We start from the raw sequence: 15,128 nt of genomic DNA, 5'->3' as shown, positions 1-15,128 counted from the left end.
TTTTTTTTAATTTTGGAATTTTTTTTAGTTTTTAGTCAAAAAAACATAATTTCTTGGTAGTATGGCATATGCAGTAGATTAAATTTAGAAGAAAGAAGTTTCTCAAAATGTAAGAAAAAAATCTTATTTTTTTGTTATCTTCAAATTAAAATAACTTGGTTATTGTAGACTTATTTGAAAACGGTAAAGAGAATATACAGGGTGAGTCCTAAATAAGTGCAAATATTTTCAGGGCTGGTAGATCTCGATAAAAGAAACATATTTTCTCTTTACCGTTTTTCAAATAAATCTAAAATAACTGAGACATTTTACTTTGAAAATCTCCAATAAAAAATGATTTTTTGCTAAAATTTTGAGAACCACTGGATCATTTCTGGATTTTCTTTCTTCTAAAGTTAATCTATTACTTATGTTGCCATATTACCAAGAAATTTTTTTTTAAATAAAAAGTAAAAAAATTTCCAACAAAATTTTCAAAAAATTCCGAATTTTAAAAAAAAATTTTCGCGAAAAACCCCTCATAGGCGTGTTTCTGGTATTGAACTATACTACCAGTTAAAATACTTGCACTTATTTCTGGGACACCCTGTATATATTTTTAATTTTAAGTCTATATATTTTTTACAATTTCCATAAGTTCCTCTATTAATCGCAAATACAGAGTGGCGCACCTCATTCGCCTCGGTTGATTATACGAAAACGGAAAGATGTAGAAACAAAATATTTTATGGGTATATGTGGGGAGGCAATATGCACAATTTAAAATTATTTTAAAATATACAGGGTGTTTCAGAACTAAGATCCATACCAAAGTTATACTTTTTCTTATGGAACACCTGGTATTTTATGTCATTTTCAGATTCTTGGGCCCAAAAAAAGTCATTTATTATAAAGGTTAAATATGTTTAAAATCTTTGGTTTTTGAGATATTTAAAGATATTTAAATTTGCGTGCTACAATAGAATAGATTATTAACACCCTGTACATTACTTTTCAGAATTAATTCTTGTGTTGAGTTTAAAGGTAAAGAAATAAACTTTACTGAAAAATGGCATTGCTTCCTAAAAGTTATATAGGGGTATCAAAAATTGCTGATCTATTTTAAGGATATATTTTATATAAAAACTTCGTTATTTCAAATGCAACGACCTGTATTTTTTTTAAATAAACCGAAGCAGATTCAAGTGCTCTTTCAAACTATATTAGGGTTTCCTATACCTATCTAGCTCGGATTTTGAATAAAAAGCGATTTTTAAATAAAATTGCAATCAAGATGGCTGGTGTCGCCATTGCAATTTTCTAGTGACAGTAACTATTTTCAAAGTCGACATTAGTTTATGGACATTATTAATTATAATTTATAACAGATTATTTAGATTTACCTTACAATAGTGTAATATGTACGTATTCATTTTATCAAGAAAAATAAAGCAGTATCGGCTGGCGGAACGAATGGATATGTTTGTAGTGATTTTATTTTGTGTTGCAAGGAAAATTGCTTCTTGGCGTCAAGAGCTTATGCTCAAAGATATCAAAAAATAGGAATCTTCCTGATAAGCGTTCCTTTGAAAAACTACTTGTCCTATTTCGCAGAGCTGGTATGTGGTTATAAAGAGTAAAAAAAGTAAAGTAAGAAAATGAATTTGCTGTAATTGTAATCTTTTATAGAAAATCCATATATCTACAAGTCGTCGTAAAATAAATCAAAGAACTACTTCGTTTTTCTTGATAGAATAATGAATATATATTTAATAAATATTATTTATTAAACTATCGTAGGTAAATTAAATAAAAGTAAACTGCTATAAATTTAAATAAGCCATAAACTAATTTCGATTTTGAAAATAGCTACTAACTGTCACTAGAAACTTGCCATGACGACACTAGCCCTCTTGGTTGCCATTTTATTGAAAAATTGCTCTTTATTCAAAATCTGAGCTAGATAGGTATAGGAAACCCTAATATAGTTTGAAAGAACATTTGAATCTGCTTCGATTTATTGTAAAAAATACAGGGTATTGTATTTGAAATAACGAAGTTTTTATATAAAATATATCCTTAAAATAGATCAGCAATTTTTGATACCCCTGTATACATTTAAGAAAGCAGTAACATTTTCCAGTAAAGTTTATTTCTCTACGTTTAAATTCAACTCAAGAATTAATTCTGAAAAGTAATGTACAGGGTGTTAATAATCTATTTTATAACAGCATGCAAATTTAAATATCTTTAAATATCTCAAAAACCAATGATTTTAAACATATTTAACTCTTATAATAAATGCCTTTTTTTAGGCCCAGGAATCCAAAAATGAAACAAAATACCGGGTGTTCCATAAGAAGAAATATAACTTTGGTATGGATGTTAGTTCTGAAACACCCTGTATATTTCAAAATAATTTTAAATTGTGCACATTGCCTCCTCACATATACCCATAAAATATTTTGTTTCTACATCTTTCCGTTTTCGTATAATCAACCGAGGCGAATGAGGTGCGCCACTCTGTATTTGCAATTAATAGAGGAACTTATGGAAATTGTAAAAAATATATAGACTTAAAATTAAAAATATATACAGGGTGTCCTGTATATATTTTTATATACAGGGTGTCCTGTATATACATATACACCAATAATATATACCTGCAAATATATACATCGCTATAAAATACATAAAGTTATTATTTATTTCAGAAATGGTGATTTAATTCTATCACCAACAGCAAGTCACCACGCAATCAACTATCGCGAAAGCGTGCATAATCGCTTGCGCGCTTATGACAACATACCATCCAACGCTTCTAATATGCAGCCAATGAGTATGGCCAGTTTCAACAAAGTAAACAAGAATATTGGACAGTCTGGTTCCAACAATCTACCACCGGTTTCTATAAGTCAAGTGGGAAGGGAAAGCGCTGTAAGTAGTTCTGAATTTGCTTATTTTAAAGTTCAAAACTATAGTGTCCTCTATGAAAATTTTATATGGGGGGCACGTGAGGCAGTGCAATGTAAGCAAAAAGGCGTTGCCTACCCCAATATCATAAAATTTTCTTGAATTGAAGTTCTTTACGCGCGCTGGGAGTAAAAATTCAGAGCCGCGACACACGAGCTAGTGGTGAAGGACAGCCTACTATTTGTGAGCAGTCCACGTGTTTATCAAAAATATTAATATTTTGAAGAAATTTGGTTTTTCGGGTTATTAGGCCGTCGTCGGTTAGAATTGCTTCCTAACATTTCGCTAGCACGAGTGCCTGCTAACCCGAAAACCCAAATTTCTTCAAACGATGGCCGCGAAAGTCTAAACTACTATATTGATATTTAATACAAATTTTGTGAAAGTGAATCAAATTATTGCGTGTAAAAAACTATTTATTACACGTAAAAAGCTATTTGTTACCCGCAAAAAAACGATTTTTTACGTGTAAAAAACTATTTGTAACATGTAAAAATATATCTGTTACACGTAAACTAACTATACACTACTGGCAAAGGAATATTAGCAATAGGAGGTTTTCAAGGCGATAAAAAAAGATGGTAAGGCTGCAAAATACACTGCAGTGCAACAGAGACGGATAAAGTGTCTTTTCCCTACCATCGTATAGGGGAAGTGATCATAGAAGTGATACGACGAGAGAGCCCCTACGAGAGGGGGCGCCGGGCGGGTCTTTAAGACGCTTGTGTGGGGTCTACCGCCTACTAATAGAACAGAATCGAAAAAATAGAAACAGGACGGACAGTGTTGCCATTCAATTAAATCGAAATTATGTTGGCTTGTCAAAATCCTAAATCTTCTAATCCCATTATCTTGCCTACTTAATGAAATATTAAATAAAGTACGAAACAATTTTACGAATGTTTTCTCTAGGCACATAACTTCTTTCTAAAACGAAAAGTAACATGCAAAACTTTGATATAATTTCTAAAATAGCAAGTGCAATTCTATGAAATGGCAATACTGTACGATCTTCCTAGCAGTCGCCCCGACACAGTCGGTCGGCGGCGGCGCTTCACAAAGCCGCGGCTGTGACAAAGGAATTAGGTCGAAAAAAACTTTATAAGGAGTAGACGAACAGGGTTGCCGGGTTTGTTAGATTGTAATTCCATACGAGAACAAAATTCTCGGTAGATCTTCAACAAAAAGTACAGAAACGAAATAAAATATAATATTTAAGTCCAAAATTAGCATTCCTATGTGTCGTAATAATAGATCACTCAAATAAAATACAAATATAATAAATATAACAAGAATTAGAAATAGCTAGGTATATTATTTAATATTAAAAAAAATATTGAATTAAATAATATTAATATATTAATAAAAACATATAAAACTATAACAAGTAGGGATAGCAGTCACAAATTAGTGTAGCAGTCAATTTTACCTTTGTACAAATTTTGATCAGTGATATCTAAAATTAATTTCATTTCAATGGGAAAGCTGTAGCAACTCTCAACTCTTTTTTCATATTAATATATTTTTTGACGGGAAAATCACTAAAATATTTGTCCGAATTTAGGTTGTTTCTTAACTTAAATTTTGGTTTTTATTTACATTTTTTGGGGGGAAATATGGGTTCAACTTTAGTAGATGAATGAAATAAAATCTTTTCAAAAGATATCAACTTCTTCGGGCATGTCGCCAATACCGAGCCTAATAAGGAGTAATAAGGATTTTTAGGAATATCTCTGTAACTCTGCAACTAGACAGAACGATGACCTGTATGTGTGTTATTACTAAATAAAATTTAATGAAACAATAATAAAGTCAGATTATACAGATTCCAACGCGGCAGTCGCTTAATTTTTAGTCAAATAAGTCAGCTTTTTAAAAGTGCTTCTATTGTAAAAACTAAAGACGCAGTTGAATATATCGTTAGATTTTTCTTTAAATCGGTAGATCGGTAGCTTACAGACGAAACCGGTAGACCTGGCAACTCTGTGATGAACTGACGGGAGTCGGAATAGCGAGGTGCGGAGGCGCGGGAAGGGAAATAAAATAATGACGATAAATAAAGGGCAGGGAGATGGGTATCATGAGTGGATGGGAGGTGGCGGAATTTCCAAAATTTGTTATCTTATTGGAGTTTGTCTAAGTAGACAGTCGTAGTGGAAGTGGAAACGGGGAAGTTGTTGTCCATCTCTGTTTAAGCATAGACTTTTTATAGGCGTTTCATTCCAATGCATGTAATTCCTATGCCTAGAGATCCATTGTCGGGCCAGTATACCGCTTTCGTCTCAAAAGTGACTCACCCCTATATCTTTTTTATTTTTTTAGATAAAAAACGAGATTTGGTATGTTAGTACATATATGACATAAATTAGGATTGATTGTCGTATTCAATAATTGTTTTCGGTCACTTTCTGTTTCACCGGAAATGACTACAACTTTTGATTTTTAAAATGAGACTCTGAACAGAACGACGTATGAATTTTGACATATCATATGTCAAATTTTGACATTCTCGCTTGAAAAAAAAAATGTATTTTAAATTTCAATCTAGAGTGCCATGGCTGTGTTAAAAACAATAATTTTTAATCAAGGAGCCTTGGAAAAATAGAATTGATTGTCTAATGTTTTTAGTTGTCCTGGCCAGTTAAAAGACGCACAAATCGTATTTTTAATCTTATCTCAATTTTTTCAAATCAAACAAGGGTGGCTCATTAGAATATTTAAAAAAAGCAGTTTTTTACGAATAATTTGGTACCACACGCTTGGTATTTCACGTCAAATTGTCTTTATGAACCGCATGACCATATGCGAAAATGTCAAAAGTTGACATATGATATGTCATTCTATTCAGAGTGGAAAACAGGAAGTGACCGAAAACAATTGAATACAACAATCAATCCTACTTTATGTCATATACTAACATAGCAAATCTCGTTTTTTTTTTATCTGAAAAAATAAAAAAATTATAGGGATGAGCCACTTTTGAGACGCACCCGGTATACTAACTATATACTTTTAATACAGTATTTGATACTTCTAAACCTAGGAAGTTTGAAAAATATTAAATTATTTGTTTTTTTTTCATCTTAATTTTAGACTGCTAAATCATCTTCGAAAACGCCTATAACCTTACAACAGTTAAGTCAGCCACCGCTGCTTATGCAATCTAACGTCCTTCAAGCTTTATCATCGAAAGGCAAGACTACTGCAGCTCCACCTGGATTGATATCTCTTCACAGTAGCACTGCGCGATCTTCTACGGTCGTCAGGAGCCAGCCGCAAAGCCAAAAAATCAAGTTTCCCATTACGAAGAATTGGAGACCAAACTTGATACCTATCGATCCATCCAAAAGAAACGAGCGTAAACCTGGACTAGTGCAGGTATGTTTATTTGTAAACTATACAGGGTGTTTCAAAAAACATGTGCCATCTCTCGTATCAACATAGGTCCGCTTCTGCTTTGTTTCGTATCTACAGTGTGATAAAGTCTTGATATTTTTTCGATTTATTATAATTTTCTTTCAAGCACTTTTAACGTTTTGAATGAAATTATGAGGGTAAAAATTACTATAAATGGGACATATTTTAAAGCTAGAAAAGTGTCGTATGGGGGGGGGGGACATGCACATGGGTTATCACTGCAATATTTAAAAAAAAAGAATATACGCCACTGACCTTTTTTTCTCTTGTGAGCGAAATAGTGTAAGCAGTTTAATGCCGGTTAAAAGTTGTCTCTTGATATTTTGTCGATTTTTTATGAAATAAACGCATTTTTATTAATTTGCCTTGATTCTCTTGAAGTCTAATAGCAATTTAAAAAAAAATGCTACAAAGTATAAAGTGTAATTGAAACCACTAATTTATTCCACTAATTGCGAGGTTCTGAATGAAGCTTTAGACATTGTGAATTGTTGTGAGCTTCATTCAGAACCTTGCAATTAGTGGTATAAATTAGTCGTTTCTATTACTAGTGGAGTGCTTTAAGCCCTTATGGGATACAAACCTCGGAATTCATTTACTGTGAACGAATTATTATAAAACTTTTTGCATTGTATTGTTAATTCGATATATTACAAAGTTTGCCCATTTAAATTCGTTGCTTTCACTTTAGTATTTTAATAAACACACATATACAAATGCATACCTACAAGATGGCTCCATATTCCGAAAAAGCTCTGTATCAGGATTCCTATTTGAGGTTTTCACTCCAAACCTTTTACAAAATATGTGTTTAATGGTAATTCACATTTCAAAAATATTTATATATATATACAGGGTGAGTCAAATATATTTTTACACTTAAGTTTTAGTTTTTCAAATGAAATGCTTTATATTTGTTTAGTTCAGTGAATTTGCTATAAAATTCCGATTCCAAAAATACCTTAATACCATAGAGTATACTGAGTGGTTTCCAGCGCCGCTTTATACATAAAGCGAAACAAGCGGCCGCTTGGGGGCTCGTATTTCGGTCATAAAAAATATAAATATGAAAATGAAGCAGAAGTCAATAAATAAATGGTCTTGTAAAAAAGGTAAAGTAAATATTTTAACTAAATTTTTTTTATTATGTACAATATAATGTTCATGATCAACGATCAACCGAGAAGGGTTTAGTAGATATAATAATTTATTGTTCTGCTCGGTGGTATCTTAAGGCGGATTCTCACGACTGGCGTACTTGACAAGTACGCCAATATTTGCGTACTTGGCAAGTATCCCCACCAGTCCCCACTTTGTACTACATTGGCAAGTGTACTTGGCAAGTACGCCAATATTTGCGTATTTGCCAAGTACCCCTACAATCCTTGGCAAGTAAACAGTATAGTCGCATCCATGGATACTGGTCGTCCGGAAATTGTCGTTGCTAGTGATTCTTTTTTCTTTTTAAGTTCTTTTACTGTACACTGCAATACGATTTCTATGTTCTTTATGTTTGGCCATCCATATGAAGGGCTCATTTTCGTATAAATCCATAAATTCCAAAACAACATCATTTGAAGACTACACGGGAAAACCCAGTTTTGTCCGTTTTAATTGGAGCCGAGAAAAATGCAATTTAGTGTTTTTAAGGAAATATGTTATTTTCGGTTGAATAATTAGAAAAATATTTATATTACTACCAATTCTGAATTATTAATATTGTGAATTATCGCCATATTCTGAAATATTGAAATAAAAATCTAAATAGATAATCTAAAAAAAATAGTCAAAATGCAAAACAAAACAGCAGAAAACCAGAGATGTTCAATTAATTAAAGGTTGTATAAAACCTAAATCTAAACTATTATTTTTTTTGTTGAAAATTTATATTTAAGTAGGTTTTTATTACCATACATAAATTTATAACCATATTGATAACGAAAAAAATATTCCGTATATGCGTACATAAATTAATTACGTATGTGTATACCTTTAAGATTGTTACATAAGGATAATATTTTTCTATCGATCGTGTCAGATGATGTTTTTGAGAGATTTGTTGATTCATCTATGTTTTTCGGTCAGTCGAGATTATTGTTGTTTATTGTAAGCTTCGGCAAGTTTCGAGCGGAATAAATTTGTTTGTGTTTTTGATTTTCGACGTTTATTTTCTGTAATATCCCTTGTTTTAATAATATAATACTAATTGCAAGATGCATGCTTGTCGCCCATGCGTAAGTACATCTCTGGTTTTTGCCATTTACGCGTGGACTACTCTGGTTTTTCTTTTGTACGGCAAAATAACCAAGCTGTAATATCTCTGGAACTAAGCGTATTGTTGCTTTCTTTTTTCGAATGACGTTAACATTTGTCTATAAAGTTGTATCTTAATTACTATGAAAATGGGACATATCTGGTTTTTCCCGTGTAGTCTTCATTTTTCCACTACATTTATTGCTGTGAAAACGACTTAGGTATGCCGCCAATATTGAAGTTATTAATGTAAATTTGATATTACATAATCTATTATTGTTTTAACGTTTTAAATTATCCACAATTAACTCGAAAAACACTACGATCCGGAAATAAATCGGACATACGCTATAACAGTAACATTATTTGCGCAGTCGTTTTTTTGCGCCTCGGCAAGTGTAAACAAAGCTGGCCCAGGCTGGCCAAGTATACTTGGCAAGTGTACGATTAATCGTTTGACTCGGGCTATATTTACCTACAGAGAGTGGGGACGCGACAAGTGACCAAGGAACCCGTTCTCACGACATGGCAAGTATATTCCAATATGAAATGTTTGTCAAGTACGCCAGTCGTGAGAATCCGCCTTTAAAATTGAGTTATTTTTTAATGAAATTAAATCTGCGAAGTATTATTCTCTTATAGTGGATTCCACACCTGATATTAGCTATTGTGATCAATTAACTTTTATTTTAAGATACATACATAATAAACAAGTAGAGGAAAGGTTCTTGGGATTGATTAAAATAGAAAAACACACTGGCAGAATATCTTAAACATGTTGTTTAAAAAAACTAGAAGCCTTAGGCTTAAAAATTGAGAACTGTCGTGGGCAATCTTATGACAATGCAGCTAATATGTCTGGTAATTATAACGGGCTGCAAGCTGCAAGCTAGAATCAAGCTGTTATCTCCTACTGCTGTATACCATGTGCGAGCCATTCTTTAAACTTATCAGTTAATTTTTCAAGTGAATCTTGTCTTCAGGCTTCCAATTACTTTTTCTTAGTTCAACAAATTATTCTTTTCCTCATCCACCCACCGTTTGTCTATTCTATTAAGTCGGTGTAAAATTTCTCTTAAACGTCTTAGTGGTACTATATGGTCAGCCCAGGCTGATGCAGTTGCTGCTCTTGAACTAAATTATAAAGTAATTATAGAAATGTTTTCTGTCATTGCGAATGACCAAGGTGAAAAACCAATAACAAGAAATGAAGCCTCTGCACTTTTAAAGAAAATGCAAAAATTCGAACCTGCATTGTTGACTACCATATGGTTTAAAATCTTAGAAAGTGTTAATGCTACGAGCAAAGCTTTGCAAGATCCATCACGAAATATATTTACTAGCATCGAGTTATCATTTGTCAAAACACTCCTTTGAAATTTTGACGGTATCGAATTTGAGGCAGCGACTTTAGTGGATGACGCTACCTATTAGAACTACTAACTATTATAATTAAGAACATAATACTAACTAGAAAAAGAACTCTAACTAGAAAAAGAAAAGTATTTTTCGACGAATCAAAAGAACATGAAGTTCACATAAGTGGCAAAGAGAAGTTTAAGGTGAAAGCCCATTACGTAATATGTGACTCCATAATTCAAGATCTCGAAAGACGAATTAAAAGCTATCACACTGTTAACGAACGTTTTAAGTTGTTTTTTAGCAATATCGATGACATAGCATTTGAAGAGTCTGCCAATATCTTAAAAAATACATATAAGTCGTATGTAGAAGGAGATGTATTAAATGATGTAATGGCTCATTTTCGAATACTATGTGCCAATATGAATAAAAAAGAAATGATTGAAAAATTTGAACTTGTGCAGTAACTAAAATCAACTTTCCCTAATATGCTTACGTTGCTTGAAATTTATTTTACTATCTCAGTTTCTAACGCTAGCGGGGAACGCTCATTTTCTGCGTTAAAAAGGATTAAAACTTATTTCAGATCCACCATTAGCCAAGAGAGACTCGATGCTCTTTCTCTGATCCACATAGAAGGATCAAATATCGAAAAATTAGATTGCAACTTAATAATTGACAAGTTTGCAAAAGAGAAATGAAGAAAGAAACACATTTGATCAATGTCCCAAATTTTTATTTTGTTTACTTATTAAGTTATTTCTTTTATGTTCTGTTCACAAATTATAAATGTTTTATTTTTGCGTTAAATGCTGTTTAATGTTATTTAAAATGTTTTTTTGTAAAATGTTTAACAAAATACATTGTATTCGTTGAAACTTCTTTTTACATAGATAATTTAGTAAATCGTACAACACACTACATGCCTAACCATAATCATTATGTATAACAAACATAGGATAGGGGCCCGAAAAAATATCCGCTTGGGCCCAATGGCCCTTAAAACCGGTCCTGGTGGTTTCTGAATTACGACCACGTTCATGAGGACGTCAATCTAGACGTCCAGAAACTTCTTTCAGTATTGGAACTTCTAATCGAGACGATCGACTTAGTTTATCGCTTAGAAACCGCCGTTTGTCAGCGTTTCAAATTTATAATGAATTGCACCTAAGGAACGTACATTAACTAACGGACTATAAGAAGAAGACTAAATAAAGAAAATCTTATGTCAAAAAGGCCTGCTTCGGGACCAGAACTTACTAGATCTATTCAAAATCAAGTAAAAATTACGAAAAAATGATAGTGTCTATAAATAATAATGATTTTTAAATTTCTTGCTGTTTTAACATATTCCTCCACAGGGTGTTTCAAATTTTCACCAGAATATCAACATTTTGTTTTCTCTCGTATAATTAACAGATGGGGACAACAACCAAAAAGTCAAATAATTTGGTTACATACTGCTTAAAAATCATCAAAATCGGCCCACTAGAACAAAATATATTAAACTTTAAAATACATCAAAGTTTTAAGGTGCCCATTTTTTGTAAAGGTGAATGTATTTCAAAAACTATACATTATAGTCATATATTTTCTAATGAAACTCGCCTTTATTTTCTTACTAGAAACCGAAAATCCATTAATATATAGGGTGTTCCATTACAAAAAACACAACTTTGATATGTAACTTTTTTTTGGGACACCCTGTAGAACTTTTCTAGAATATAATTTTAGAAAATGCTTTAAATTGACTTACCTAAGCTCACAAAATTTCACTTCAATACAAACTTTTGTTCTCCTTGCAAAAATCGCGTCGCATATGACGCGCCACCCTGTATAATTCGATTTCAAAAATTTTAATGATTAGAATATAAACAGAAGAGGTATAGTTTATGCATTAGATTCAATAATAAGCATATTTCAATAAACTTACTTATCAAAAAAATAAGGAAATAACTATGAATTTACTAAAATTACTAAAATAAAAAATTAAAAGCATCGAAAAAAAATGGTAAACATTTTAGTATTTTATCTATAAAACACAATACAGAAGGTTTCGCATTAATGCATTCATAGTAATTGAATTCAGAGGTAAAAGTCTCTGGGCACTCCACTATTACACTTTATTGTTTTTTTAGTGTGAAAAAGTTATCAAACTTTTAACTTTTCCACTAATTATACTTCAAAATTTGGCCTTTGATTATCTTCTGTCAAGAGAAATTGTGGTTATAAATGCAAAGTTAATTGTTTTATAAAATATTAGGCGTTCTCTATGGATACAACTAACTAACGCAAGCCGTTGCTAGGATATTCTATTAATTTTAATTGTGTTTTTTAAACATTGTGAATGATCGTAAACTAAAAAGTATAAAGTGTAATCGAAACCACTAATTTCGAGGCCCTGAATGAGACTATACTCGAATTATTTTAAAGGAATGAATGTTAACTTTGAAAACCTTATTATTTCAGGTTATCTCCGGCGGTAAACCTTACCATATCACCCTCGAAGACTACAAGAAAATGTGCGCCATCAAGCGCAGCTTCGAAGCCAAACAAAAAAAACTCCAAGAACAGCAGGGCGCCAAGCAAGGCCAGCGGTCTGTGATGGTATCGCCCAATTCCGTACTGAAAAGCGCGGTCTCCAAAAAAGGACTGGTCATTAGCAAAACGTCAGGAGGTACAGTGACCGAAAACAAACCCATAAGTATAGTAGCGAGCGCTCCTACTCTACTGTCAAATGCTAGCGGCGCAACCGACTCGAGCAGCGAATCGATTCTAGACAAACTAGATAAACAAATAGAACGATTGGGTCAGACTACAGACGGAGCCGGTCCATCAACCGTATCTTTAGATAAGAAAGGACCGGTGCAAAATATGCCGAGGATCCCCAAATCCCTAACGGTAATCCCTCAGACAGTCCGTAAGTCTTCAAGGCCTCCCAGTCCCGTATTGTACATAACCCCAAAGAATGGCGCGTCTAATTCTAGCGGAAGTAGTAGCAGCACTAACAAACCCTGATTTTACTTGGTTAATTTCCGATTTTTAAATCGTTAAGTGCCTAATTTGAGATTTTCGTAATATCATGTGTCGTTGTTAGTTATGTAATACAGAGTGCGTAACAAAGCTCATAACAAATTGGAAAATATTATTATTCGATTATGTCATGTGGCAATTGCAAACTCAATTGGGCGGCCTTAAGTTACGAAACTCCGCATAAAAGAATATAATCCTTCCCATATAAGCAATGAGAGGATTCCAGTATTCCCATTTGTTACGAACTTTTTGTTACAACCTGTATAAACAAATTTTATGCTTAAAAACCGAGTCAATTGTATAAACTGAGGAGAAAAAATGTTCAAATTATCATGATAGATAATTTTTGCGTTATAACAGATTATTTTCTTAGGTATGTTGAAAGGTATCTAGGCAATAATTAAAAAAGAACCAAATTTCAGCCTTTCGGTCAGGGTCGGATTAAGCGTTTAATTTAGAACAAATTTGAATTGAAGAACGCGCGTGTTTATAATCAGTTTATTTTGACTTCACAAAGTTACATATTTTGTAACCTAGTTATTTCTTATTCTGTAATTTTTCTTTATTTATTTTCTGTAATTTTGAGAAGTTTTTATGATATTTTTTTATAAATCTCATATAGAGGTCTTTCATTTCAGAGGTCACTCTGATGACTGATCTTTTTTCGATCATACATGTCATTTTAAAGATCTATGTTTTAATGACTGACAAAGCGTATTCGTTTACACAGGGTCGCTGATATTTATGGTAACGGTCGATTATTAGGTAAAATATACAAGGTACCTCAAAAAGTTAAATACATAAGTTATGGGGTTTTTAAATGTCTACTAGCCAGTAGTAAATTTAAGTATACAGGGTCGGTCATAAAGTATATATATATGCCTTATAAAGCCCTTGTATATATTATTGCATATTTCAATTCTTCCGTCAATTTGAAGCAATAATCGTAATACACATAATGTACCTACCTAAATTCAACCATTTCCGAATTATTAAGATTTAATTTTGAAATGTTAAACGAAAATTTTGTAATTTCCAGTCTTGATTTAATCTCATTTTATACATCTATAAATGGTCACTTGAGAACTAATGTCAAATAATAATAAGTGTCACAGTTTCCGCAAAATGGCTTCGTTAAATCAAACCGAACACATCGAAATTAATTAAATCAAATTGTTTAAGTGATATTTTCAAAAGTCAATAACTCGAAAACGGTTTGTTTGAGGTACATTGTGTGTATCTCGATTTTTGCTTAGAATTGAAGAAGGAATTGAAATATGCAATAATATATAGGGAAATTAAATAAAACTTTGATGTGCCACGACTTTATGACCGACCCTGTATACTGAAATGTATTACTCGCCAATAGACATTTAAAAACCCTATAACTTTTATATTTAACTTTGCGGTACCTCGTATATTTTACGTAATAATTGACCGTTCCCATACATATCAGCGACCCTGTATATTTTTATATTTATTTCTCAGAGCTTTTTAGATATTTTTTAAAGTCATAGAAACAATTTAAAAATTTCGACGTATTTGTCACAATTATGATAATTGTACGTCTGTCCAATGAGTCGATACATGACAGTGAACGTTGTGTCTGTCATTTTTATTCACAGGTAAATAGTATTTTCTGTCATTTTTTGTGATGCCATCTGTCGAAATCTACTGACTCGTTGGACAGACAAATATTTCGTCAAAAGAATTACATATTTTTGTTACACACGCAATTTTGAATACTCTGTGAACTGATAATAATATTATTAATCTTTAAGATTAATAATATTATTATCAATAGTTAATTAATTGCTAATTTTTTACAAGCACAATTTTTTACCAAATTAGAATCCGACCCTGATTTTGATTAATATTAGAAAATTATACTAATATAAGTACTTTTCCTCAAAAAATTTACAAAAAAAATATTTTTTTTTCTACATTTTCTAATTAGAGATGTAACAAATATTGTAAATAATATATTAAAGTATAAAAAAAGATTGTTATCAAAAAATAATTTATCCATTGATAAACAATCGAAACAAAAATATTTTTGTATAGAAAAATATGTGTATATGAACTTACATTATGATTTAATGTATTTATTT

General features: G+C 31.8%; 1 protein-coding gene across 4 annotated transcripts in view; it reads left to right on the top strand.

Annotated features, from left to right (window-relative positions):
- The window catches only part of LOC115890971, a 147,140-nt gene extending 133,319 nt beyond the window's left edge, over nt 1-13,821 (top strand). For all 4 annotated transcript variants that reach the window (XM_030911360.1, XM_030911354.1, XM_030911344.1 and 1 more), the window contains exons 20-22: nt 2,694-2,916; nt 6,046-6,330; nt 12,454-13,821. In XM_030911360.1, the coding sequence (XP_030767220.1) occupies nt 2,694-2,916; nt 6,046-6,330; nt 12,454-13,002 (1,057 nt within the window). In that variant the 3' untranslated portion in view covers nt 13,003-13,821. The remainder of the gene's footprint in view (nt 1-2,693; nt 2,917-6,045; nt 6,331-12,453) is intronic.
- The last annotated feature ends 1,307 nt before the right edge of the window (nt 13,822-15,128 follow it).

Source organism: Sitophilus oryzae, unplaced genomic scaffold (assembly GCF_002938485.1).
Source record: "Sitophilus oryzae breed Bouriz unplaced genomic scaffold, Soryzae_2.0 scaffold_1178_pilon_pilon, whole genome shotgun sequence".
Classification (NCBI taxonomy): Eukaryota; Metazoa; Arthropoda; class Insecta; order Coleoptera; family Curculionidae; genus Sitophilus; species Sitophilus oryzae.
Note: the sequence above shows the minus strand (reverse complement) of the source record. Positions and strands in the feature narration are given on the sequence as shown.